The 27,883-nt window shown below is 46.1% G+C and overlaps 1 protein-coding gene across 1 annotated transcript; it reads right to left on the bottom strand.

Moving 5' to 3' along the window:
* Window positions 1-273: 273 nt before the first annotated feature.
* On the bottom strand, window positions 274-27,070 carry ALPK1 (alpha kinase 1). The gene is made up of 13 exons (XM_054172666.1): window positions 26,844-27,070; window positions 22,415-22,569; window positions 12,589-12,787; window positions 11,314-11,373; window positions 10,173-10,259; window positions 9,111-9,187; window positions 7,646-7,741; window positions 6,947-7,051; window positions 4,531-6,523; window positions 3,515-3,668; window positions 2,439-2,601; window positions 1,562-1,748; window positions 274-830 (listed from the first exon to the last, which is right to left on the bottom strand). The coding sequence occupies exons 1-13, from the start codon at window positions 26,962-26,964 to the stop codon at window positions 610-612; spliced, it is 3,618 nt and encodes a 1,205-aa protein (XP_054028641.1). The 5' UTR covers window positions 26,965-27,070; the 3' UTR covers window positions 274-609.
* Window positions 27,071-27,883: the final 813 nt, after the last annotated feature.

The following is a 27,883-nucleotide window of genomic DNA, read 5'->3' as shown; positions in this document are numbered from 1 at the left end:
ATGCACCAGTCCTAAATTATTCATGTAAAGCACCTCTTGGCTCAAGAACAGAATTTTTTCCATGCAGAACAGCAGAGATTTCTTGGCTGATCCAATGAAAAGTATTTTTATCTGTTCAGGTGTTTTGTGGTCACATAGACACACACACCTCTGAACAAAACTGTGTTGATTTTTAGGCCACCCAAACCATCACCATTCATCCCCTGAAGCATTTATACAAGTTTCTGAAGGTGTTACAGATGGTTGAAATCCAACTCTCTGCTTCTGCCTCACTCTATTTCACATCCCATTTCCAAAGAGCAGATGGTGCCTGGAGCCCTTCCTGGGTCTGACTGGATGAGAAGTTTACACAGCCTTGTAGTACATCTCTAGCTGAATTTAGGAAGCTGGTTTCCTACTCTTCTTTTGCTCTGCTGTTAATTCTTACAGATGGCTGTAACAGCACAAGGTTCAGATAGTAAACAAGATGGCAACGTGGTATTACCAGCCTGGATGCAAAGACCAGAACTTGCCAAACTCCTGCAGGTTATGACTGACCCAACTCAATCATCTCAGTGGCTCTGCTCTCACAAAGAAAATGTGCTCCTGAAGGTGTGGAGGGTGCCCAGCTTAGGGCACATTCTTTGTGTGACTGTCTTGTGTGAGCTCTACTGAGGGTCTTGTTAAGGAGAGGCAGCGACAGATTTCATTGCACTGCACATGTTGATTATGAAAGAAGTAATAAATTCCTCTCTTCCCAAAGTTGGAATGTGAAACATCTTTGCTGTTCAGAGAATGAATCTGGGGATCAGTGAGGTAGATGAGGCCTTTCCCATTACCTGTCACCCAACCTGTGGAAGAAAGGACACATCTTGGTACAGAATACCACAGCCTTTGTATTATTGTGCTCAGGATCATCTGCTTGACATGCTGGATATTAATGCCCATTTTGCACCCATATCAGCAAAAGCAGAACCCTAAGAGGTGCATAATGAATATCTAATGAAATTAATATCCCACAGATACCTGTGTGCTAAAAGTCAAGTTTGAAAGGTTTTATTCTTGGCTTTTAACCTAGGAGCTCAGTTCTCTATCAGCCAGAGGGGACCTTTTTTAATAGGCTTGCCAGTTTTAGCAAGGGGGAAGTGTGACAAACCTGCTGCCTCTTTGAGTGATTCTCCTTCAGATGGTTCCACAAGGCTGTTGGTCCAACTGGATGCAGATCACTCTATGGCACGAAGCTGTGGCACACTGGGGAGCATGTGGCTTACATGCTCTCGCTCTGATGCAGAGCACTGCTGAAGGCAAAGCCATGCCTGCACATACCTCCCCCATTTTATGTCCTTTAGAGACAGCATGTCCTCTATATGGCATATTCTGCTCAGACAGGTTGTGGAATTTCCTTTTCCAGAGACTTTCAAGACCTGTCTGGATGCATTCCTTTGTGAACTACCCTAGGTGACCCTGCTTTGGCAGGGGGGCTGGACTCAATGATCTCCAGAGGTGCCTTCCAACCCCTACCATTCTATGATTCTGCAACATGAGAGGACGCACAAGGAATGAAGTTTGCTGCAATACAAACCTTGCAGATCAACAACAACATCTGTCCCATTGGAGAACTCATAGCAGAAATGGCCATAGGCCAGGCCATACTCTGTGGCTTTGTACTCATTCTTGACTACCTTTGTGTTATTGGACAGCTTCACAAACTCCCCGAGGATGTAGGGCTCCACACTCACACATCCTTTAATAGTTCTGTCTTCCAGTATCTGAAAAGAGACCATGAATGGCAATCAGGCAAGCAGACAAGGAAGATAAAGCTCTTCCAACCAAAGGTTGTTTTTCCCTCCTACAACTTCCCACCATGAGATATGGCAAGAGCCTCCATGTTATCCCACTACTGATTCAAAACAGAAGCTGATTAATGAGGAGCTCACATTTAACTAGAACAAAGGGTGGACCAAGGTGCACTGGGGCTATGAATCACAAGGAGGTCCTTTCCAGTTCTGTGTTCCTGAAATTCAGCATAATGCAGAAAAAGCCTCGAAGCTTTCCTGCAGCAAATCAATTTGTCTGCAAGAAGCTCACTTGGTGGGTTTTAGAGAGGTTTAAACATTTTCCAGTACTCAAAATGGGGCACTTTGCTGTGAAAAAGCCCCTGAAAATAGATATTCACACAGTGTGAGATGACATAAAAGGCTGAGTAACTCCTGGGCTACATTTACAAGTAAGTTTCTGCCTTCTACCATGGCATGTTTTCTGCCAGTGCACCCATGAACTGGTAGCTCTGCAGATAAAGTGTTTTCTGTGCTGAAACGAGCAAAGGCAGCTCCCAGGGAAGATCACATGAATGAGAGCACCATCAAAAGGTGGCCAAACTGCTGGTATTTTAAAATCAAAACTGACTTCAGACGCTCTTCTCATCCATTCCTTTGTATTGCTTAGAAGACAGATCTTACCAGGAGTACAGCAGATGGGATGTAAAAGATCTGGGTAGGGACCTTCTGCTCATACAGCCTCTTGTTGAATTCTGTCACATAGTACTGGGCAGTCATTTGCCGTTCCACGTCACTGAAATGGTGAAGAAGCCCTTTCTCCTCTTTATATTCTTTCCCAACATACCTAAACAAAAAGAGAAGTGATTGGAGTAGTCAGGTTTGCAGCAGAGTGCACTTGTGCTACAGCAACATCACCACAAAGCAGAGCTTGGCTGCTGAAAGCAAAGCCAGCAGTTGGTGATGGCAACGATTGCAGTTGTGGGGCTGGTTTGTTTCTTTCTTAGCTCTCACAGGCATTAAATCCTGCACTGATCAATCAAATTTTGGGATGAGGGTTTCATAACACTCATAAAGTTAACTCTTGGTCACTCTGAAAGGAAACCTGACTCAGAGGTATTTAAAACAGATGCACAGAATCATAGAATTGTTTGGGTTGGCAAAACCCTCTAAGGTCATCAAGTCCAACCATCAACCCAACACCACCATGGCCATTAAATCATGCCCCAAAGTGCCATGGCTACAGGTTTCTTGAACATCTCCAGGGATGGAGACTCCACCACCTCCCTGGGAGACCTATTAAAATGTTCTTAAGAGATTAGAGATAGTGTTTTTAGAGATGATCCCACCACAGAGAAAGGTGAGGTCAGGCCAAGAGCTGTCATGAACAACTGAAAACTGAAATGGCTGTTAGAAGACAACAGTGAACCAGATTTTTCTTCCCAGAAATGAAAAAGCAGGGAATTACAGGGAGCAATGGGAAAGATTGCCATACTGACCAAGAGATTTGGGAAAGCCTTAAAACATTTTTGCAACAGAAAATCAGCCAAAATCTAACCACAGAATCTTAGGGGCTGGAAAGGACCTCCAGAGATTGTTGAGTCCAACCCCCACTGCCAAAGCAGGATCAGCTAAGGCAGGCCACACAGGAACACATCCAGGATGGTTTTGAAAGTCTCCAGAGGAGACTCACAGGTAGTTTTCATCCCTGTTTATACAGAAGACAACCCCCCTGTTTCAGCAGTTGGTTTGGTCAATACCTTCCTAGGCTTTCTTCCTGGTGCAGGAAGTGTATCCAAAATGCATTTCTCTGTTTGCCTTCCTTTGCCACATTCAGGTAGTCCCCAATGAACACAGCTGTTTCCTGGCCTGTCCAGAGGCCTGATTTCTTGGAGTACTTTAAAAGCAGAGCAGCTACAAAGAGAAAACACCACAAGTAGAACAGGACTGCTTTAAGCCTGTGCTGAGGGATGACATAAGCAGCACATAGGAGATAAGATATTCAGGCTCCTCTGAAAGCAAACTATGGGGCTGTGAAATTTATGCTCAGAGGTATCTAGGTGCAGAGTTGGATGTTTTATATCTAGGACAAAAAAATTGCTAAACAGGCTGGAGACATGCAAGGTGAGCCCTAAGTGTGTTTTACTTAATGAGCTCAATGAGGCAGCTTATAGGGGTGTTGCTCCTAGCTTCTGTGGTTCTTAGTGTAGTGATCAAGTGTCTGCATGTTATGGCTGTTATTTATGATTAACTTCACAAGCCTTAACTTAAACACACACTTTGCAGGGCTGAAATGACACATCTAAATGGGTGACAAAACCAGAGACTCGGTAATGAGGTAGAAAGGGCTCAATGAAGTAATGCAGGGAATTCCAGCAGCCCAAGTTACCTCCTGTATGAAAGGATTGAAACAGGAGGGACTGTGTGGGCTGGTGATGGGACTCCTGTTGTTCTTGGTGAGCAGGCCAATCTCAAAGGATTCGTTGGCTTCAGACAAGTAGAACTTTCCCTTTTCTGGGGGACAGTCCTTGGAGTGACTATAGGACAGCCCACTGCCATGAAGCTGTGACTGATGTGCACATGGGTAAGGAGAAACAGGAGAAAATGGTTCAAGGGTGGTGCAGGGTTTCCATTGCTAAAATTCTTACACAGAGCAACAGATTAAGTCCTAACAAATGCTGACTAAAACACTGTGTTAAAAAGCCTGAGTCAAGATTGTTCTCTATGGGAGTACCTGTTGCTGTGTGAAAATGCCCAGCTCTGGGTGGAAACTTACAGTATGCTTTACGAAGCTGTTTAGACTTAAAAATTCCAGTAGGCATCAGTCTCTGGACAAGCCAGTTGTGCTCTACTCCTGCCAGAAGCTGCATGTAGTCATCATCCCTCAGAAATCGAGCGTCAAGGATTTCTTCTTTCGTCCTCCCAGGCACAAAGACAAAACCACTTCCCCTGGTGCTCAGAACTGAACCTTCTGGAGACCGCTTGGGCATCTGTGCCGATTTGCACCACGAACTCAGAGATGAACTGGATTGTTGTCTCCTGCTGCTCAACATGTCCTGAGGTTTTTCTTCATCTTCTTCAGTAGTGGCACAGTCAAAGTGCTTGGTTAGGGATATCTTTCTCCCTGAGGGCAATGCTCTTGGTGCACTATGAGTTGATTGATGCTTTGGAACTGATGTTGTAGGATGAATGTTAACAAAGTCTCCAACACTGACAAAATCAAATTCAGTGTCATCTACTGTTTCTGCTTGGGCATCAACTTCATGCACTTGGAGAGCTCTGTTTCCCACCACAGCAGATTTCCTCAGCCAGTCACTCCCTGAGGAGTCACTGGCCATCTTCTCCTCCATGCCTGTTGACACTACAGAAGTACCCCCATTTATGGGAGGATGGGCCTCAGACGGGGTATCCTCTGTACTGTCTGCGGTTCCTCCTTCTGGGTGGACCCACACAAAGGCACCGCCACCACCTTCCCTGCCGCTGTCCTTGGTCCTGCAGCCCGAGGAGGCCTTCATCTTCTCTTCCTCCTTCTCCTCCTCTGGCCTGGAGGGCACAGAGTAAGGGGTCGAGGGAAAAGGAACCATGTTGTTCCCCTCCCCTGATTTCTCTCCCGAACAGCTCTTTCCACTGTGTCTTCCTTCCCACAGCTCTTCTCCACAACAGGATGTCTTCTCTACCAGAGGTGTATCTATCTCTGAGGATGGCTGAGGAGATTCCCAACAGCTACCTAAAGGCTCCCAAGGAGAAGGATGCAGGGCCTGGGGAGTCAATAAGCATGAGTAGGCAGATTCTGTTGTGCAACACTGCTCCTCCCTTGAGCCCTTTTCCTGCTGCTGCCCATCTCCAGGAGCCTCTTTGCTGCTGTTACAGTTCAGTTCCTCCCAGCTGGAAGAATAACTTGATTTTGACAGCTTGCACCAAGAGCTCTCTGAAGTTGTGGTTTGGCTCCTGTTTTGCCATCTGCTAAAGCCAGGGTTTACATCATTTATTTCAATTTCTAATGGCTCAATCTCCTCATCAAAGGAAGTTTTCATCACATCAGGACCAATGTATTTATTTCTCTGGCCACTGAGTTTCTCTGAGGTACTTCCTGCTGGTGATGACTTCAGTGTTTTCACAGCCCCTCTTCTCTGGTACCCTGTTTCTTCAGTAGTACACACAGCATCTATGCTGTTGGTTTCTGTTCTTAAGGTTGTGATACAAACACCCACCTGGGTCTCTCCTGGCATGGCTTTATGAATCCTGCAAGCCTTTTCAAACACTTCACACACTGACAGGTGATGCTGAGAATGTATGGCAAGGATCTTGTCAAAGCTGGCTGCCCCTTGCAGGATGGGTTTTTCCACTGTGCCTTTATAACTATTTGGAACATAAGACCTGGCATCAGAATTAGGGAAGCTTTCCACTTGAAGGCTCTTCTTCACAGATGTGATCAGAGACATGATCTCTTTGGCAAGAACTCCTTTATCTTCCTCTGCTGTCAGTGAAGTGCTGTAGGAATGCAGCTTTCCCATGGCTTCTCTGCATAGCTGACTCACCTCACGGAGCTCCTCACTCTCCCCATGGAGCCATCGATGCACAGTTGTGAGGCAGAAAGCAGCTTTAATGAAACTGTGGAGTTCCTGCTTGCTGGTGATGGGACTCTTCTCATTCTTGGTGAGCAGGCCAATCTCAAAGGACTCTTTGGCTTCAGACAAGTAGAATTTTCTCTTTTCTGGGGGACAGTCCTTGGAGTGACTGTAGGACAGCAAACACACCCCACGGATGTTCTGGGAGGGGAGAAAGAGGAAAGAAGGAAATAAAAACCTGAACCTCTGCCAGAGACAAATAAAGGGAGGAATAAATACTTTCATTTTTCCTTGACACAATTTGAAGCAAAGGTTGGCTCTCACTGCCTGTTGCTGTGGTTCTGGAGGAAAGAGTCTTGCTCTTTTTCCTTTGAAATACAGCTGACAGAAGCAGCAGCATTCCCAGATGGGCTAGCAAGCCCATCCTCTCTCTGTGGGCAGATACTGCTTTCGCCCATCTGCTTCACTTCTGGTTGGAGTTCAGAGCAACATACAGCATCCTACCCACAACACAGACACAATACCCTGTATGATGCAATGTTTGATAGCCAGATTAGAGCCAAATTTAATAGCCTGGAGTCTCTCTTACACAGATAATGCTTCAGAATAAAGGCTAAAACTTACCACAGCTGTGAGGACAAACAGTGGGGTGTACTGGCTGTAGGCTGCTGCTAGTTTGCAGGCCTCAGCAGCTGCCAGTAAGCGATGACTGAACTCTTGGAGAAGGCTCTAGTGAAATGAAAACAAGAGGAGAAACTTCATCTCAAACATTTTCTTTTCAAAGAGAGTGGTCTACTTGGTGAGCAGCCTGTTAAAATGAAGCAAGGCAGCTTGGGATTTGCTTCTTGTGTATTGTAGGTTCCCTGAAATCTCTGAGACCTTTGAGTCTTGATAGGGTGAGATGTCATATCACAGAATCACAGAATCACAGCACTGGGTTGAAGGGACCTCTAGAGGTCATTTAGTCCAGCCCCCAGGCAGCAAGTTTGTTGCTATTTAAGATCCTGTCTTGAACAACAACAGCCAGGTCTGGTTCTGCAGGAGCCTCTTAGCTCAGGTTTACCACATATGTCACATTTTGAGGCTATATATGTTATCTCTATTACACAGACATGCACATTCTTAATGTTTGCTTTTTCCTGAAGCAAAGCATTCTTCCATCTAGGTGCTAATGAAATTTGTCACCAGGAACAATGGAAGTTTCTTCAGCCCTCTTAGCACAGGAGAGGAACTGGAGGAAGGACAAAGTGTGGGTGAATGTGGGGCAACAGCATACACTTCACCTGGAGAATCTCCATGCACCAATATCTAGCCAAGTCTTACCAGGTCAATCTGAGCATTGGTTTTAAAACGTACGTAATCCTTCTCACTCATGGAAGCAAAGATGTCTGCCAGAATACCCAAGGAAGTAGCAATTCCCTGAAGGAAAAATGGAAACTTGTCATTTTCCCCTTGTGCTTTGAATGCTCACAATAAAGCAGGTTGTGTGTAGATCACAGCAGAAAAACACCCACCAAAAAAACCCTACAAACACCAAAAAACCCCAAATGAAACAAACAAGATCCAAAGAGAAGCACTGCTCAGAAATTCCGAGGAACCTTCTCGGTAGGGTTTTGTTAATTCCAGCTTGCAGGAAGCATAACCTGGTGGATACATACAAGTTTCCATGAGTGCCAACCATCCCTATTACCACTAGCTCTAGGTTTCAACTTCAACAGTATTGCATTTTCCTTAGCATTGCATTTACTAAAGCTGCTGTTTGTGACAACAGAAGTTAAGTTTCATGATATCACCAAAACCTGCATTAAGGCCCAAATAAACAGAGGTGGACAAACATCAAGACTTCTTGGTGTTGACATAATTGGGGTTTGTTTGGTTGGGTTTTTTTCTAGTAATTTGTAATTGGTTCTGCAGAATCAATTCAAAGTAAGACAAGAAGATGTAACATATCAGATCTATGAACTTGCCAGTTGTCTGTCTCTCTGGAAGGTTTGATCTATATATGACAGCTACAGGTCTGCCCAGCTGCAAAGTTAAAAACAGCAGGAGGTACCTGTATATTCCCATAAAATTCACTACACATCTTTGTTCTCATCAAAATGTTCTAAGCTTGAGGTCAAGCTTTAAGGAATGGCAGAGGAGAGGTGATGAGCTCTGGTTTTATGGTGGGCTACGATTACCAAACCTCTTAAAGCATCACCTTGGGACACGCAAGGCTTAGGTTCACATTCCTGTTTAGCTATGGACACATGGCGTGACCATTGCTTTATCCACAGCGGGAAGATCAGTGTGGCCAAGCCTCACAAAGGTGTTAAAGACACATACAGTAGCTGCTGCAAGATGATCAGACAGTGGAGTGCCAGAAACATCCATCACCTAGAACACATAGTGTAGTGCAGCTCAACAAACAGACATCCTTGGTTGCTAGGAGGAAAGAATTAGCCTTAGTCCAAATAAATAAAGAAATTCATAAATAAGATCTCTGGCTGCATCCTGGGATTAGTAAGCCATTGTCAGAGGCACTGGGACACCTGAGGTGATGGTTCACTTCAGATGAAAGTATTTCTTTTGTTCCCCTGCAGGAAAAAAAGGTGTCTGTAAGTCTGTGTATGCATGCGGAAACAAACTGCAGCCCAGACTTCAGCTGGCCATTTGTCCTGCCTCTTCACCTTGTCTGAGGGGCCTAACTGAAACATTATTGCTAGAAGACTTCTCAGAAGTGAACAAAAGCTAGTCTGGAATGATTATTAGATTGGTAATGATATCCTGAGTGAAAAGGAAATCCCACCTTCTTATCTGGCTGAGGAAGTTTGGAATATCCCACAATCGAAGCCCAAATCAACTCTGCTGCCTCGTACCACATCCCTGAAAGAAATCAGAAAAACAGTCCCCATTGCAGATGGCTTTCAAGGGTTATTTCACCCCTCCTTGAGTCAGGAGCTCTCAAAATGTGTAAAACCAAACCACAGTATAATTTGCTTTGGTGACACTGAACATTTATTAGTTTCCTTTAGCTTTTGGCTGTGCACACACATACTTTTTATGCTCATAAAGGACTTTAGCTCAGTAGTCAGGGAAGATGAAAAATTACTTCCAAAGCATCAAATGAAGGCTGCTGGCCTCAAGCACCAAGGCCTTGAGGACAGAAAGCACATCATGCTGAAAACAAGGCATTTTCTTGTCTTGAGAGAGGAAATTGCTGTGATGTACCTATGATTAACTACTGCATGCCTTTGGGAACAGTGACTGGGGAAAGTGTTAGCAAACATGGAGTAGCACAGGAGCAAAGGGAACATTTCAGAGTGGAATGGAACTGGAAGTGGAAAGATTAGTAACAGAACTGTAATTTCTAACATGAAGGGGTGCTACAAGAAAACCAGGAAGGGACTTTTTACAAGGGTTTGTAGTAATAGGAAGAGAGAGGATGGACTGAAGCTTGAAAAGGGTAGACTTAGGCTGGAGATCAGGAAGAAATTCTTTACAGTGAGAGTGGGGAGATACTAGAATAGGTTGCCCAAGGAGGTTGCGGATGCCCTTTCCTGGAGGTGGTCAAGGACAGGTTGGACAGAGCCTTGAGCAACCTGGTCTAGGGGAAGGTGTTGGAAGTAGATAACCTTTAAGGTCCCTTCCAGCCTAAACCATTCTATGAATCCATTAATATGTACATGGCTCTAGGTCCTTGCCACAAACAGATGGGTGTACGGCTCCACTTCTGTGGCTCTGTCAGGGGGCGTCAGGCAAGCGTTCCACACAAGCTAAAACAGCGACATGAGCCATTTTCAAGCTTGACTGCAAAGACAAATAAAACAGGGGAAAAGGTTGAGCAGGCATTTACAGGAAAAAGCCTCACCAAGCTTTTGCAGAATCTGTCCCCTGATTTGTAGGCAGACTGACTGAACGAGAACCCTGTCACTGTCCTGGGTGTATCGCCAGGTACCTGCAGAAAGAAGGGGAACACTCTGTAGAGAATGAAAAGTGTTGCTGTCACTTTAAGCCTCCAAAAGTAACCTAAATCCCAGCACATTGCCAGGATTCTCCCCACTGAATTCAGCTGGTTACAGTCAGATAGGCAACAAAGTGACAGTGTGTTAAGGAATGTAAGTAGACAGTTAATGGGTATGTAGCCTGAGTGACAGCTACACAGCAAAAGCTACCTGTGCTGTGAAGTAACCAAAGGTTACTGTCTATAAACATTGCACAGAGTTCCACCAACAACCAGTTAAAAGGATGAACGTGGGATATCTTGGCTGTCCCCACTGCATACAGCAGAGCAACAAACTTCCAAGCACTGGCAAAACATGTTTTCAGGACTCAGTACCTCATGAAGGCTAAACCAGAAGTTTGCATGTTAATGTAGTTACACAAAACCTTTTGTTATCAAACCTACCTTGGATTTCAAAACAGAATATGAAATATAATCACTAAGCTTTCCTTAGTTCTACTTCAATAGTGGCAGCTGCTACTTTGCTTAAGGTCCTTCTTCTGTGAGAGTTTCACTCGAAGAACAGACCAACAAAACCCAGAAGAGGCTTCTTAAATGTCATGGTTGTAGAGAAACCTGAACTTATTGACTCAATAAACTCCAGAATATTTTCCCATCCAACTGAAGATACACAAGGATGAATTAGGGACATTTCAAACCAAAGTTGCAGTTTTCACATTTTAGCCAAGAATGGTGAAGAAAAGAGAAATGTGATGATGGAAGGAGTCATTAACAGAGGTCAGATTGGCTCTATGTGGAGCTTGTGTGACTGTTAAAATGGGTATCAAAAATCCACCAAAAGAGCAGCTAGAAAATTGGGAAAGAAATAACTTTGCTGCCCAGGGCAGTGGTGGAGTCACCATGCCTGGAGGAATTTAAAAGATATGTAGATGTGGTGCTGAGGAACATGATTTAGGGGGGGACTTGGCTTTGCTGTGTTAACAGTTGGACTCAATATTGAAGGTCTCTTCCAGTCAAAACAGTTCTGTGATGCTATGATTCTACATACCTGTTGCTCCATTGTCACTAATAAGGCTGCTGAGGATATATTCAGCTTTTAGAAGTTTACCTGATTAAAAAATAAAAAACCCCACAAAATTAATATAAAAATGTATCATGTGGCATGAAGTGAACAAAAGCATTCAGCAGTGAAAGTCCCTGCAAGCTGGAATAGGCATTGGAGCAGGCTGCCCAGGCAGGTGGTGGAGTCACTGGCCCTGGAGGTGTTCAAGAAACCTGTGTCCATGGCACTTTGGGACATGGTTTAATGGCTGCAGTGGTTTAGGTTGAAGGTTGGACTTGATGATCATGGAGCTTTCTTCCAACCAAAACAATTCTATGATTCTATGAAACTGTACTCTTCTCCCCAGCATTTTCAGTGTGTCCACACTTAGACTAAACTCTTCAACCCAGTCTTCCCTGAGTCAAGCTCTGGAATTCCTGCTGAATTTCTGTATATGCTTCAGTAAATCCACCACAAAGAGAAAGCAACAGACACCTCTTTTTCACGAGAGAGGCTAAGGCTGCACATTGGTTTCAGAGCAAACTTGAGCCCCTTGCCATAGGCAGGTGGCTCCAGGCATTCATTTCTCGCTCTGCTGCTTCCCACGCCTTGGGCTGCTGCAGGATTCAGACTCTAGCTTTTCAGAACCACCTTAAACACAGAATATACAACCCAAAAATACAGAGAAAGGACGCAGTAAGCAACACAAAGTGGGGATTTTGCCTTTCAACCCCCTGTCACATGGCTCAGACGTTTTGTTGCACGTCTGGAGTCACCCATGGCAGGCTCGAAGGGCTGCAGGAGATGCCTCACGTTGTAGGCATGATGGAATTTATCTTCTTTGAGACCAGTTTATCCTCAGGGGCTGCATGCTTCATTGTTTGCATAGTCAAGTGGACCCACTGATATATTAAAAAAAAAAAAGAAATAAAAAGGCAGCTGGGACAGTGCTGGGATTCTAATTTACTTTTTAAAGGCCCTTGGTCAGAAGTATAGCAATTCAGATATCCCTGTTTGAAACCAGCAGGGAAGATTTGTTAAGGAACAAAAGCTCCAATTAGTATTTTCCACACCCTTTCACAATTTTCTCTCCTGCTTTTGCCTCTGAAACCCTTTATCCCAGCCCCTTTGTGCTAGTGAGAGGAGCTGGGAGGGCTCAAGGGGGCTGGGAGTGGGCTGTACTCGGGGCCATAAGCACGCCATCCCCTGCAAGAGACAAAGTGTCTTCTTCAGAGTCAAGTAGCAACTAATTGGGCTTGAGCTGAGGCAAGGGAGAGGTACCTGTGTTGACGGAGAGGCGAGCCCGGCGGATGAGCACCTGAGGGCTGATGGGTGTGCTGGGCTGCAGCTTGTGCAGCCCCTTGGTGATCTGGAGAAGTTCTCTGGAGGCGTCGATCCAATACAGGAAGCGGTCAATCAGGAACACAATAGCTGTTGCCGTTACACAGTCCTTGACCATGATGGAGGCTTTCAAATAAACCTAAAAAGAATACCAGTGTCGTGGGGCAGCCACGGACAAACTCATCTCCCAAAGGCTTGGTGAACTGTCTAGAGAACCTATTCAGCTTCAGTAACCCACTGTCCACTCATCAGTTTAGACCAGATGGGATCTTCTTAGTCACTGTAAGGTGGCTACACAGCTTTACAGAAAGGATTAGGAACAAATTTATTTCCTGAAAGGGTGGTCAGGCATTGGAACAGACTGCCCAGGGAGGTGGTGGAGTCACCATCCCTGGAAGTGTTCAGACATGGCACTTCAGGACATGGTTTAATGGCCATGGTGGTGTTAGGTCAGTGGTTGGACTCAATGATCTTAAAGCTCTTTTCCAACCGAAACCATTCTATGACTCTAAGTACTGAACTTGTCAAGAGGCAAATATTCACTAGCAATTAAAAAGCTGTCCCAAAAATGTCTACTCACTTTACAGTCTTTATGTTCCTTTATGTATCAGTGGATACAATGGAGAAAGTCTGTGTAGCAGGGATCAGCTAGGATTTATTCTAACCTCCAAGTGTGACTATTCCTGATCACACTCCCATTTTTAAAGTGATTTTGCTTGAGCTGTAGATACCAGCCCTGATTTTTTTGTTGTTGTTTGTTTGTTTGTTTGGATTTATTTGGTTGGTTGGTTCTGTTTTAGTTTGGGCTTGGGGGTTGGGTTTGGTTTGGTTTGTCTTTCTATTTGAGCCTTCCTGGAAAATTTCTCTTTGGAACCACATGTTTTGGTGGTCAGTTCCTGAGTTTAAATCCTGCCCAACAGATTATAAACAGCAATAAAAGCAAGTTTAAAAAGGAGACATGAGTCTGGGAAGACTGGAAAAGGTCAATGTAGCCCTTCTCCCAGGCAGAGCTCAAGCCATCCACTCCTTTGTACACCATAAACAAGCAAACAGGTCAGGAGTCTGATTCTTTTTGCCCTGCAGGTCATCTTTAATGACTATTAAGTCTGTATGGACTCTCTTGGATTCCCACAGTTGTTGAACCATCACACCAATGAGAGGAACCAGCCAGCCAAAGCATGCTGTTAAGAGGACAGGAGGCTTGCAAAGACTGCCATGAGGAGGTACACATCTTCATCATGGCTACAGAAGTCCACACAGACCTGGGGACATCTAGTGAAAACCAGTCCCTTCTCATGGTGGGTAGAGGTTGATACTCCCTGCCTGTGGAACAAGGACATGCTTCGACACACTGACACTCAGGTGATTTCCTTTTTAGGGTTTTGTGGTCAGGATGGGGATGATGGCATCCAGCTATTGTTTCTCTGGGTCACCTGGTTGAAATACAGCCATCAGCTGTAAAGAAAGCCCCATCTCTCCAGCTATGGAAGCTCATGGGTGGCCTGACCTGTCTGGTCTTTGTGGCCACTTCATGCTGCCTCAAAGAGCCCAGTTTCATGCTGCCCAGCCTGGCTGGAACATCTGGGAGCTGGCAATGGTCAAGGATTGCTTTCTGGTGTAGTCAATCATGAGACATATAAAACACCTTCAACCATACAAAGCCTCCTCAGAAAAAGAATGTGTTTCTCATCTCATTCACATCAGTGAGTAACCCACTCACACCAGAGTAAAAGAAATGCAGGGGAGGGAGGACGGGGCCCTACAGCATAATCAGAGGATGAGAGACTGCCAAGAGAACTGTCCAAATCTCCACTAAAACATCAAGTTGGCAGCTCTCTCCCATTTTTGATTTAGCACCAGCCTCCTCCTGCCCTCCTGGTGTAAATGCAGAGGCAGAGGCATCTGCTTTAGGCACCACTCAGGCTTCTTGGACTCCGCCCCAGCTTGATTTCTATTCCCTTTGCTTTTAGCTCAGAGGCCCACAACCTGACAGCAAGACTCCTTAATCCTGAGCAGCACAGCCACCCTCTGAGGAGTGCCCACATCAAACTGCTTGGAGCAGAGCCTGTGGGATACAGATGAAGGCAGCTCGCAGCTCCGATCCGTCGCAAGCGTTTGCTCACTTGGTCGCATTTCAGCCAGGAGGATTTGGATAAATTTCCTTCATTTTTTTTTTCCCCCCCCTGAGCCTGGGTTGGGTTTTCTAAGAGGATAGTACTTGAAAAGGATTCCTGGAGGCAGGCACGCACAACTCTGCTTGTGCCGGCCAACAATGGAGGAATCCCCCTCTCCAAGCACCTGTAAACTGACACTGCAAACCAGCCATTGGAAATGCTCATCAACAGGCCATATATTTAAGCACAGAGCATCGCCTAATCTATTTTTTTTCCTCCCCTTCTTCCTTTAATAGATGGGAGCACAAAAGCCTGAGAGAGGGTGACCTACCAAACAAAAGAGCCTTTGAGTTCCTAGGAAAAGTAGACTTGGAGGAGGATGGAAGGAATCCAAGTGGCCCTATTATTTCCACTTGCACTAATTAGACATTTTTCTGTCAGCTATTGAGCACTGCTGAGAGGCCAAACTCACTGAATTCATTTCTAAAGTGTTTACAGAAGTTTGCATCTGTTTGTGTCTCTTCAGGAGGAAAATAAGCACTTCAATAGCATTGTGGAAAATCTAAACGAAGCATCCCATTCTGAAGGGCTTGGCAGTCTTGCAGCTGCATAATTTAACTCTCCGCTCAATGCCCAAGCCTCTTGTGTCCCTCTCCAAACCCAAATGGACATAAAACGGAGAAAAGTCAAAGCAGGGAGAGAAACTGGGCGATTTTTTTGTTCAAAGGCAGGGCTGCATGCTGTGTGGCACACAGCAACACAGGGTTCGATGTCAGCTTTTGCTGCGCTGTCCCCTCCCCATCCCGAGCGGTACACCAAGAAATTCAGAGCCGCTGCTTTAATTCCCTGCCAGCTCGTGTGGCTGGAAAATTCCTCAGCACCTACAGCTCTTGCAGAGGTGCCAGGCACGCACCCAAGCCACACACCAACACCCTCCCCAGGCCACTCTGAAACGAACCAGGGCAGCTCCCTGTCACCCAGCCCAGCCACAGGGAAACTCTATTGATATCCAGGATGTCACAGCCCACCCTAACACAATCAGCAGCTCAGCCAGGGCTCGCTGCAGCCGGACACTTTGTTCTGCATAGTGGGGCTGGTGTCCTAAACAGATTTACTCACTTTCTTTATGGCTTTAAAACTGACGTGGGCACATCTACAGAGAGAGAGAGAGAGAGAGAGAGAGCGAGGTGGGTGCAGACTTTGTTTTCACATCTGTGTCCATGATGTGAAATGCATATGTCTAATTGAGTTTAGGGCACAAAGGGAACCTCGCGGCTGGGAAGTGGAATCAGGTGGTGAGAGAATTAAATTTGCACCAGATTTCTATACATGGACCATTGGGGAAAATGCAAAACAGCCCTTTAGTGAAGGGGTTCTTTCCTTAATGGTGCTGAGTGGGAGGGTGTGCTGTTTGCATGGTTTCCTGCATTAGTGGGTTAGCTCCTCCTCGCACCAGGGCTGAAGTTTGGGTCCCAGCTTTGGGTTCAAAGCCACGACGCTTCCTTTGCATTGACAATGGGGGCTGCTCCCAAGAGAGGGGAGAAGCTCAGAACTGGGGCCATCTGGCACTAGGACTGGCAGGAAAGCGTCAAAGGGAAATTATTGGTGCATAGTAAATGAGGACGAGGAGGAGGGGAAGAAAGTAGGTGAAAATCTTTATGTGGCAGCTGATGTAAGAGGAATTACAAGCCCAAATAAATGAAATATTGATTTAATCCACTCTCTCTGCCTTCTTTATAAAGAGAAGATCCCGGAGGCAATCCCCCTTGCCCCAGACTGCAGGCTCTGGAGGGTCCCCTTTGGAAAAACACCTCAGCAAGCGGTGAGGTTAGAAAGCGAGGGCAGGAATCATTTCATTTTCAGGGTGTCCCTGCAGTTTTGCAGACACTCTGGATTTCTACTTTTGCTTATCTCCATTTGTCTCAGACTTGCTTAGTCTTTGCTTCATCTGTAACTGGTTTTGGGGTTTAAGATTTTAAACCCAAAAACAGCCCACAAAGACTTTCTGATTCTGTGCACAAGGCAGGAGTTTCAGCAGCGCATCCACCCAGGTGCTTTAGTTCTCTCCCAAGCACTGCTCCTAGTTAGCACTCCACTGAACCCTAACAAATTGCCCAGTTTTCTTTCCCCCTCCGTTCATCCCCTGTCAGATTAAACAGAGAGTCACAACACCAATGGATTTGGCTGAAGTCTTTCACCCTTTTACCCCACGCGCTGTTAGCAAAGCCTGTCTTTCCAAGAGACCAAAGCTGCTGTCACTGCACGGGACTTCTCTATCAATCTCTGCCTTTCAGCTAGCAATCAGAGCCCACTCCACAAATAACAAGGAATTAAGCCTCCTACCACCTCTAGGATGGGCAGCAGAAAGCGTGTCCATGAGGTGCAGGCACACTTGAACCACAGGACAGTGGAGTCGGGCAGTAAATAGCTGCAGAGTGAGGAACAAGAAGCTCCCAGACACTTCCCTCTCCGCTCAGAGAACCCCGTTTAATGGCTTGAGCTTCTGAAGCTGTTAATTAGCTGAAGTTATTCATCCCGAAGGCAACAGAGAGTTGGGTGTTTTTTCAATGGCAGCAGCATTAGGTCCATTATTAGCAGCTCAAAACACTGCAGAATGGGTCAGGTTTTTACAGCCGACCACATCTTCTCACCAACTGAGAAAGTACCAGAGGGGGAGTCCCTGGGGGCCTCGTGTATCTGAGAAGGCACCAGGGGCTTGGGGATGCAGTGAGCTGCAGGACTAGCTGGTCTTAATTCTTCCCAAGCAGAGCTGCAACAATCATTTCATGGCCCTGATTTGTCCTGCTGTGCTCAAGCTCCAGACTATTTCTAAACCATTGTGGCAATTCCCTGTGGGACATTAAAAGTCTCCGTTGAAGGGATATTTTAATACTTAAAAATTGCTAAATGCCGCTCACAGAACCCTCCTGAGAAGGTGGCATCAAGGTCATTATAATCAGCTAAAAATCCAAGAGTCTGTTCCCTAAATCTGTGTCCTCAAAATGTCAGTTCTGTTAGGAAGAGGTTTAATTTGGAAGGAACTCACAACAGGCTCAGAAACACAACATTTAAAGTCTTTTTCAGGGAGGAAATGCTCCATGAAGCTGCATCTGAGAGGGGAAAAACCCACTTCCGATGCACAAAGTGAATCAACCACCTTACAGGCAGTCTGGATCAGACTTCCCATTTTTTCATTTGGTGCTCTACATAAATTCTGCTGTCATTTTTCCCACCTGTGCAGCTGAAGACAGAGGTGCTGGCAGCACCAGGGCAGTCAGCTTGGACAGCTGAAGGCTCTTCAATACTTCTCATTTACAAAGTGTCAGCAATTGCACAGTTAAGGGAGGCTGGGGTGTCACAGATTCCCTCTTGGGCTGAGCTCACAGCCATAGCTCTCCTTACACCACTCTTAGTTTCACAGGGATCACCCAAGAAGAGCTCTTATGAGGCAGGTAGCAAAAGGTCAGCCTGAACAACCAAGATCCCAGGGCTACGATTTAGGGCTTTAATTCTCCTGTTACCACACCAACAGTTAGAAGGAGGAGAAAACTAAATCCTCACCCCCCTCCTTTAGTTCTTTTTCAAAGGCTCCCAGCTCTCAAGTGCCACACACACACACCTAAGGGTAGTTAGGGAATGTCCCTCAGATTGGTTTCCCTAATGGCAATCGATCAGCATGTAATTAGCCAAGGGCTGCAGGGCTTTATTTTCTACTCTTTTCAATATTCCCAGTAAGTCCCATGGGATTCTGTGCCAGTAGGACCAGGATCCATGCTCCCCCATCCACAGGATCAGCCTGCACAGCTCCCTGCAGAAGGACCTGCAAGAAGGCTACTGCTGGGGGCTTTCCTGTTGTATTTGCACTGTACCTGGTCCCCAGATCCTCATCCATGGGTGAATGCCTGAGCCTGGCAGCAGGAAATGTGGATATGTGATAAAAATCAAGTGGAGCTCCACATGCTTACAATGGGTTTGCAGACAGAATCTGATCTTGCAAAAAAAAAATAAATTACAAAATTAAAATGTTACTGAGGTGTCAGTCATCCTATAACACAACTGTTTGTGTGCATGGAGTGGTCCAGTGACACCCAGCACAGAGTTTGTGGGATCAAAGCCTACGTGAACATGGGCATGTTGCCCTCTATTGGCTGGTCACAGAGCAATAAGGTGATTTCCATCCCCTGGGATAGTGAGCATCTGCAGGAAGGGTAATCCCTAGCAGCCTCCTTTTTGGATCCCAGTCCAAACCCCAGACAGATGTTCCAGTCCCTTTTGCATCTTTGTAGCCTCTGCTAGACTCTCTCCAGTAGTTCCCTGTCTCTCTTGAACTGGGGAGCCCAGAACTGGAGCCAGTTCTACAGCTGTGGCCTCATTAGAGCAGAGCAACCCCAATCCCCTAGACTTCAAGTTCTGTAAGCCACAGAGATTCTGTAAAACCAGAAGTGCTGCTTTGCCTCAAAGACTGCAGTAAATTTATTGCCTTAAAATCCCCATGGAGGTTCAGTAATTTCATCTAGACATTTAGAAGTTTAGATTGGTTATTGAGAATAATTTCTTTTCCTGTAAGAGTGGTCAGGAACCGGAACAGGCTGCTCAGGGAGGTGGTGGAGCCACCATCCCTGCAGGGGCCCAAGCAAGGTGTGGACATGGCACTTGGGACATGGTTTCATGACCATGGTGGTCTTAAGTTGATGGCTGGATTCAATGACCATATAGGTCTTTTCAAACAAAAAATTCTATGATCTAGTGGAGAGAGAGAAGGAAAAATACAGAAAAGCTAGTGTACGTTGCCAAAATCTGCCCAGAGCTCCCAATGAACCAAGGCTGCAGCAAATGAGTGCTGAGGAAAGCCCCTACTCTCTGTCCCCACCCCAGGCTGCTTTAGCTGAGCCTACCAGCCTGCAGCAGTAATGAGCATCCCACAGCAAAGCAGAAGAGGGGCACTTTAAAAGGCTGCAGGTGCAGGTAGCTTCCCTTCCTTGATGTGTCAAACCAGCACACAGCCACCAGCCAGGGGTATCCCACTTCTGAAAGTGCAACACTGAGGCAAACCCTTGAAGCCAGAGCTTAATCCTCTTACTCAGTGTGCTGGTCTCCTGGAGCTTTTGAGCCTCCTCACAGAGTAAAACATCCTCGTGGTGAGCCCTGGTAGGCAGCTCTGCCTCCTTGGAACACCACCGGGGTGTTATGGTAATGAAGTGCCTTTCATTGAGGGATCTCAAAGCACTTTTTAAATGTAATGAATTACGGTTTATGAGCTTATTCTAAGCATGGCAAATTAAAATAAACAGAGATGAAAAATTTTAAAAGCTTTTTTCTGAACAATCAATCCACAAAGACTTGATTTTTTTTTCTTTTTTCTCCAGGGAATTAAATTATTCTTCTGTCCCTCATGGAGAAAAAAAAAAAAGAAGAAGAAGAAGAAGAAAAAAGTTGCTCAGACTTTTATCTTTCCTCATCACACTGTAATCACTTCTCTTCAGCCTCATTTCTCCCCCAGCTTTTTATTCAAAGGACTGAAGCAGCCTTTAAATTTTATTTAAAAAAGGAAAGGGAGAAAAAAAGAGTAGAGTGGAGTAGGGAGATGGAATGGATGAAGGGGGAAAAAAACCTCCATTTTCCTGACTAATACTAATAATACAGGTCAAAATGTCAGTCTATCTACAATTAAATGGAAAACAAAAAAGGTTTTCCCTTTTTCCCATGGTACAATGGCACTGGAATATAAATTACCAAGGAAGATGAAATAATACTTCAAAGCACATGGGGAAAGGCACCACAACGTTCACAAAGTATTTCCAGCCACAGGATGGAACACTGAGGACAACGGCAACCAACGGACTTCAGGGGGTGTGGGTGAATAGTCTAAAACTAGCATGAGGCAGGATTTTAGGTCCCTATAGTCTGTGACCCCATGATATGCTTTGTTTAACAAGGGCAGCTGCAGTTATCAACAGATGTTTCAGCAATAAATAATTGGTATCATCTCAGAAAGGATCCATCTACCTGGGGAGAGGGCATAATGCTGCAAACACTGCTCCACTATTACAGCCACATTAATCTCCCATCTAGCCAGGTCTCTCAGGGAGTTTACTGCAGGTGTTTGTCCTGGGAGAGAGCAGACAAACGCTCCCAAGTTAGGGAGCCGCGCGGGGATTGTAAAGGAGGTCAACCTCTGCCATAAATTTCTGTCTGAGGCCACACACACCAAAGAGAAAAGGAAAAGAAATACCCCAAGCGAATTCAGTGTCCCTGCAACGTGGGGATGTTGGGGCTGACACTTCCCAGCCCTGGTTTTTCTGAGCTTCTCATTGCTCAGTGCCAGTCAAAGCCATCGCTGTCCCCAAACAAAACCTGCCGGCCTTACTTGGGCAGGGCGCTCTCTGAGGCAGGTGGAATCCCCCGGCCACCTTGGAGTTAACAGCAGTTTTGCAGCTGGGATTTCAGCAGGGTCAGACCTCTGCACCCTGGATTTTCAGGCCAGACTGCCCCTTCCCATGAGGAATGGGACTGCATTTGCTTCAGACATGAACCACATCAAGCAAAAAAATCCCACCAGAACCTCTCCAACTTCATCTTTACATGTGTCCTGCCAAAGGGAGGCTCGTTAGCTTAGATATTGTTTGCCATTGAAAAGGAGCCTTCTGCTACATGTCTGCCAAGCCTCTGAGGGAATCAAAAGAGCAAAAAGCAGTCCACTGTCTTGCTGCTCTCTAATCTTGAAGCTCAAATTTGTTTGGATCTCTAAGAACCATTTGGATCTTCTAACTCCTTACACAGCCAAGTATCCTTCACTCATCAGAGGAAGGGACAAAGCAAGTGTCCAAACTAGCCTGAGCCGAGCATGAAAGTGAGCAGAAACAGCATGAATGCAAAGTCATCACTGCATGTTTCAACGACCAAGACAGTTGTTCTCCAAGGTGCTCAATGCATGGGCAGTCCCTGTATACCTCTAGATGAGGCACAGCCAGTGACCTCCCCTCTGCAATGTCATTGTCATTACTGTTAGGGCATTTTTTTTTCCTCACAGTGGTAGCCAAACACTTGGACACACCCAAAACTTCATTTCATGAATCCATTTTATCTTCCCTGCACTGATACAGCACATAAAAAGCTGCAGGTGCCAGCAAGATGCCCAACCAGCCTTGCATGGTGTTGCACAGCCATGTGCTGTGAGCTCTGGAGCTAACAGCCCAGAAGCCTGACCCCACAGCAGACCTCCTACCAATTTCACAACCTTGGCTTGGCTGCAGTGGCAGCAGAAGGCAGGACTTTCCTTCCCTTGGAAGATAGCAGGGATGACATGGAGCTGAGCTACCTCACAAGGAGAAGAAAACCATGTTTCACATGTGTTACTTTAAAGTTGAAGAAAATAACTGGAAACTATATGTAGCTTCTGGGTCTCTCTCTTGTCTGAAGACCAAAACCAAATAAAAATCACTTCTCGGCTTCAGCCTTTTGGCTGTTGCGAGCAGCTCCATCACACCACAGCCTCACTTACCTCTGCTTGCCAAGCAGTTCCTCACCTGCTGCTGCCACTGTGCAGAAAAACAAGACCCTGAATGCACAGGTAATACAACCTACAAGAGCTCTGTGCACCCTCAAGCACCTCAGTGGGATTTTTTACACAGCAGGTGTGTTGAACTTCATACCAGCAGATCGGGAAGCCTCGCACTGATCATATCTTGCAGGTTTGTTTTGTCTTCTGGGCCAAGGTCTTGTTTGTATTGCCACTTCTCTGGCACAAAGGGCCACTTCATTTCCTTTGCCTCCTCCAGAAGAGTCCTCAAGTCCTCAGGAAGCAAAGCTGAAAAGGTCAAAGAGCAGGTAAAGATATTGCAGCACCGTCAGGTGCAACACTTATGAGAGCACCTACCCTGCACAAAGCACACCTCCCCTCCCTCTTCGACCTTCTCCCAGTTGCCACCAGCTTCACTGGGGGGGAAGGTGAGCCTGCCTGTCATCAGTCACCCTTGGCTGCTCTGCCCTGCAGGTAAGTGGGAGCCACCAGCCATTAGAAGGGCTTTTAGCAGGAAGTCACACTGGCTGGTGGCTGCCTAAGCGTGAAGAGCTACTCCAAGAGAGACAGGAGGGAACCTGCTCCCTTGTGTGAGGAGAGGACTCCTGGCAGAGCAAATGGGGCCAACAGCACAGAGAAGACCTGCCTCCTTTGCTCAGGGCTTGCTGGTAACAGTGGCAGAGCCACCTTGAAAAGCCACATCCACACTGAGAGATAAACCTGGCCCACATAAAGCAGTTAGGCAAAGCTCTAGAGGGATATGGTGAGTAACAGGCATATGCTTTGGAGAATGACTGATTGAGTGATAATTCCGTTTAAAAGCTGAGTTACTCAACCTCCTCTCACAGCAGTCACTGTAGATTAAAAATAAGTTAGGAGAAGGTGCCCTTGGTCAGGACATGCTCCTACCCAGGCATGGCCAACATGAAGCTTGCATGGAAATTCCAGTTCTCACACCTTTCACCCAGGGGCTTCCAAATCATTCCCAAAGCACTGGAAAGGTCAGGCACAATGGACTCATAAGACAAGTATTTTTTTATGGATGAGGGCGAAGTTCTTGCAGCTCCTACACCAGGCCTCTGATCCTCCAGCAATGTGCCAGAGCTTGCAAGGCAAGAGCACAGTTTGGCCCACGGGCTGACGCTTCCTCAGGCTGGCCTTTCTCTTCATATAGCCATTGGCTTCAGCTGGATCTCCAACCTGACCAGACTGAAGATACAGCTGCTAGCAGGAGCACACAGCTAGAGATTTGGGCTTGGATTTGTCCCTTCCTTTCAGCTGCAGCCCACACTTTCTTTTCCTTGGAAGAGGGGTGAAGCTGTGCTGTGCTAACCACTCGGCTGGGCAGACGCTGAAATGGCCAATGAAAGTGGATTAACAAGGATTATTGACCAGATGGGGTTAATGGTGATCATCAGCTGCAGATCTAGACCCTTCTGGCCATTAATCCCCAGGAAAAAAACCCTGCTCAGAGACCACTTTAACGAGGCAGTGCAATAAATGTATGACTACATATTTTTAATCAGTCCTTTAGGGATGACTGTAGACAAATCATTAAATCACTATATAGAAAGTCTATGTCATGCTCCTATCACAGTGCATTCACCAGCACTTCTTTTTTCCCCAGGAAAATGTGGGAAGTTGGTTATTTGGGATCCCTTTTTCCAAAGGGTCATCTTTAAAAAGATAATCACTTTTTCCAAACCCTATTTTCTCACTTGTTGCAATTCTGGACATGCTGGCCACTACCCATCCCAGCTTCACAAGCAGCCACATTTCCCTGCCCTTCTGAAGTGGTGCCTGGAGGGGCTCAGCCCTTCATGCCACGGCAAAGTGGCCAAGTGCTGGCCATGGTGGTCACTCCGTGGGAAGGTGGCTGGAGGGGAAAGGAGGTGGTGCTCCCACTCCCCACACCCTCACATCCCTCACTGCAAAAATCAGGAGTGGAGACACACGTCTCATCACAAGGAATGCAAGATGATGGACAGAAGATTTTACCCCCTCAGGTAGGAGGGAAGACTGAGCTTTCCAAAACCTTTCCCAAAGGAAGATGGAAGGGGCCTGAAGGCAGTCACAGCAAGCATATTTCCCCATCTCATCCCATCAGACTGACATTTTGGGGAGGGATCTAGAGAAATAGGATGCTTATACAGACAGCCTGTCCCATTCTCTACCTTCTTCTGTCTTATGCACACAAACTCACACTTACCTAACACTTACACAGGAAAAATCATGGTGCCAGCAACTATGAAAACAACCAGTGGGATAACATGGCTGTTGGTGCTCTCTCTAAAGCATGGAAATACTGCTGCTGTTCTCTGGTTCCTGCTTTCCAGGACTTGATGCACTAAAGAACAAAGAATACATCCACTGGAACCACATCAACCAGTTAGGGAGCTGATGTGAACAGTCCTGAAGATTTCAGCTGAAGTCCAACTCCCAGGACTAAAGTGTACTCTTTAACAGAGCTTTTCTCACCACAGGCAATATAAATTAATTACTTAATGAAGGCTGAGCCAGCACAGAAGTTGATTGGAACGACTTCCAGTCTAAAAAGAAACCAAAAAAGCTCTCCAGACCCATCTAACACCCGTTTATACGTGTTTAGCTTTCAGTTCCCCCTGTGCCTGGCCTGAGAAAGCCGGGGCAAACAAAGACAGCGCCGGGAGGAGAGGGGAGCAAAGAAGCCCCCTCTGCCTCTGCGCTGGGAGGGTCCCCCCGAAGCCGGGAGCCGACCTGCGAGGCCCTGCCTTCCTTCCCCGGGCAGAGAGCCCCAGCAGTTATTAATGTCGCTGTCACCGCCCCGCTGCTGGGTATTTTTCTTTCAGCTGATGGGAACACGGCCCTCGGAAAAGCCCGAGCATCACTTCAGGCTCTGATCGCCCATTTCCTGAAGCGGTTTACCTGAAGGACCATGTCTAATCGAGTGATTATAAGGGCACTGATTTACCTTATCTGGAACTAAACTGATTATTTCTCATACTTTGTGGCATTTAATAGGAGAAAAGGAGGGAGGAGGATGAGGGGGGGAAAAAGGGCTACCTGATTAGGAGCTCAAGAGCCTATTCTGAGAAGCCATAATAAAACTTAAAAGAATTTGTGATGAGGAAACAAAGTAGCCTTTGTTCAAAACAAAACAACAACAAAAAAAAGAGGAGGGGAAAAAAAAATCTTCCAGTATCCATAACAGAAACTTACACACCACCCTGCACTGCAAACAGACTTAGGTGCTTCAGAAAAAAAGGCAGCTGACCTCCCAGTAAGAAAAGGGATGGCCAGAAAAACATATTCTCAACGGCTCTGCTCCCCAAGACAAACAAAGGATTTTAGAGATCAAATTAACGTTAGGGCCGAGGCACTCATGCAAAGCAAAACTAAACATTATTAACACCAAACTGGAAAGCAGGCAGATGTGTCACGCAAAGGAAAGCCTCCACATGAAGAGAGAGGGGTTTGTGGGGTTTTGTTAATGCCTTTGTTTTTTTTTCCCCCTCCCTCCCTAGAAATTTCACCTTCATCCTCTGCTATATTCTTGTGTCATTGATAAAGTTATTTTTGAGTGTGGCAGAAGGAGCACATAACCTCCCTACCCTGTACTAAAAAAGGTGTCATTCAAACAAGTTCAGCAATTCAAATGTGGCTTTTATTTTGTGACTGAAAAAGCTGTGGCAATGAAGTCATGTAGCCCTCTGGAAATCTGAACCTAGGGAAAAACTGAACCCTTTTGTGTTTGACACGAAGTGGATTTCCACTGGAATTAAGACATAGAATCATAGGATCATAGAATTGTAGAATCAGAGAACCAAGGATTCATAGAATCCCATAATAGTTTTGGAAAACACCTCTGTGATTTGCAAACCACTCTCAAAGCATCAGGGCAACATCAAAATAAATGCTGGTTTTCCAGCAGGTAATACCAGTGTTTAAAAAGATGAAGAACCCCCTATTACAGCCCTCATTAAATACTCCTTCCTTTCCTGGTTATTTATTCCAGCCATTAGCTAGCAGGGATTTTCTTTTCAAGAGGGATATTGCAAGTTGTTTTGTTTTATTTTTTTTTCCCCCCCTTTGGACACCACTTATAGAGGTCACACACATTTTACAAGATAAAGATGCAGGCAATGAGCTCTTTAATATATGAGAAGAAGCTGACAAACAGAAAAGGCCCTCCCCCAGTTCCTATGAAAGGAGAGGAAATATGTGCCCTTATTCAGAAGTTGCATCCTTTTTTTTTTTCTCCCCCTTTTCTTTCTTTCCTCCTTTTTTTTTTTTTTTTAATAACTGAAATTTATGTGCATCAGCAAACTTTTGGGCATTGTTCTCCCCCAACTAAACTGTTCCTTACAGCCTCATGTTTACTGAAGCCTAAAATTAGAACTGACAGCAATTCACTGCAACAAAGTGGACTTCTTTCCCTGCCTGCCTGTAGCCCGCATCCCATTCATGGCCTCGAAATCCAGGCATCTCTTGACACTCATCTGCCAGGAGAAGAAGAAAAATAGGGCAGGGCTGAGGGCTGGTGGCTGCTGCCATGGTCCTGCCACCTCTCCTGGGGACCTCACCTTGGCATTGCCGGTATTGTTGCTGGTCTTCCTCAGCCGTGCCAGGCTGTGCTGACAGGAGAGCGTCCAGAGCTCGCTTGCACTCCCGCAGCAGCGCGGCGGCGGCGGTTTGATTATTCATGAAGGCTGATCCCGCTCGGCTGTGAATTGGGTGTCCCCGGGTGCACGGTGATCAATTACTTAAGAGAAGACACGGATTCTAAATGAAAAGGATCCCTTCAAGGCTGAGGTACCTGGTGAACAAAGGAGGGGGAAAATGATTAACTAAAGTATCATCAATTATCTGAAAGGCTCAAGCAGGGAGAAATAATAGGGGAAATACATGAAAATACATGCCAGCCTCGGAGGACTCGATTAGAGGAGTGTGTGAAATGACTGCAGGGTCTCGGGGACAAACTGTGCGAGGTGAACCTCTCCGAGGTACCAGGGAGAAAGGACAGGCTCTTCAATGGAGCCATGAAAGCCCAAGCAGGGAAGTGACCAGCCAGGCTGCACTGAAGCTCTGTGCACCTGGGAGGCTCGGGTTGTTGCATGCTGTTAGCCAGAACTGAATGGCAGAGCCGTGCACGCGTGGAGGACCACACCGCGGGGGCTGCCACTGTTACCCTGGGGCACGGGAGCACATGGCTCCCTCACCTGCTCTTACACTAGTCAGGTAACACAGCGTCCTGCCATGGTTCGGTGGAGGTAGCGGAGCAACACTGGTGTTTGAAGGAGCCTGCCTGTCAAGGTTTTGGGCTGAGATCAGCTGGTAGCAGCCAGACTCCTCTGCTCACCATAGAGCAACTCAGACTTGATGTGCAGGGTACCCATGGCAAATCCTTCCCAGTTACCAGAGTCATTCTGAGGGAAGTCCCTGGCAGCAGAGGTCTTCCAGCATCTGTTTGGACTGCTTTTATCTGTGCATTCACTCAGCTATCTGTCCTGCCATAACTTTTCTACTCAAGTCATAGAATTTTTTCAGTTAGAAAAGACCTCTAAAACGATCTAGCCCAAGTCCTTCAGGTGCTTAGAACGTTGCCAATGGCAATACAGAATAA

The sequence above is a fragment of the Dryobates pubescens genome, chromosome 24 (assembly GCF_014839835.1).
Source record: "Dryobates pubescens isolate bDryPub1 chromosome 24, bDryPub1.pri, whole genome shotgun sequence".
Taxonomy (NCBI): Eukaryota; Metazoa; Chordata; class Aves; order Piciformes; family Picidae; genus Dryobates; species Dryobates pubescens.
This window is presented reverse-complemented; position numbering and strand designations above follow the sequence as displayed.

Coding starts and splice junctions, on each gene's coding strand:
- ALPK1 (XM_054172666.1), bottom strand. CDS start 26,964: ATGAATAATCAAACCGCCGCCGCCGCGCTGCTGCGGGAGTGCAAGCGA. Junction 22,570..26,843: donor ACAATACCGGCAATGCCAAG/GTGAGGTCCCCA, acceptor TGACCTTTTCAG/CTTTGCTTCCTGAGGACTTG. Junction 1,749..2,438: donor TCCCATCTGCTGTACTCCTG/GTAAGATCTGTC, acceptor GTCTCTTTTCAG/ATACTGGAAGACAGAACTAT.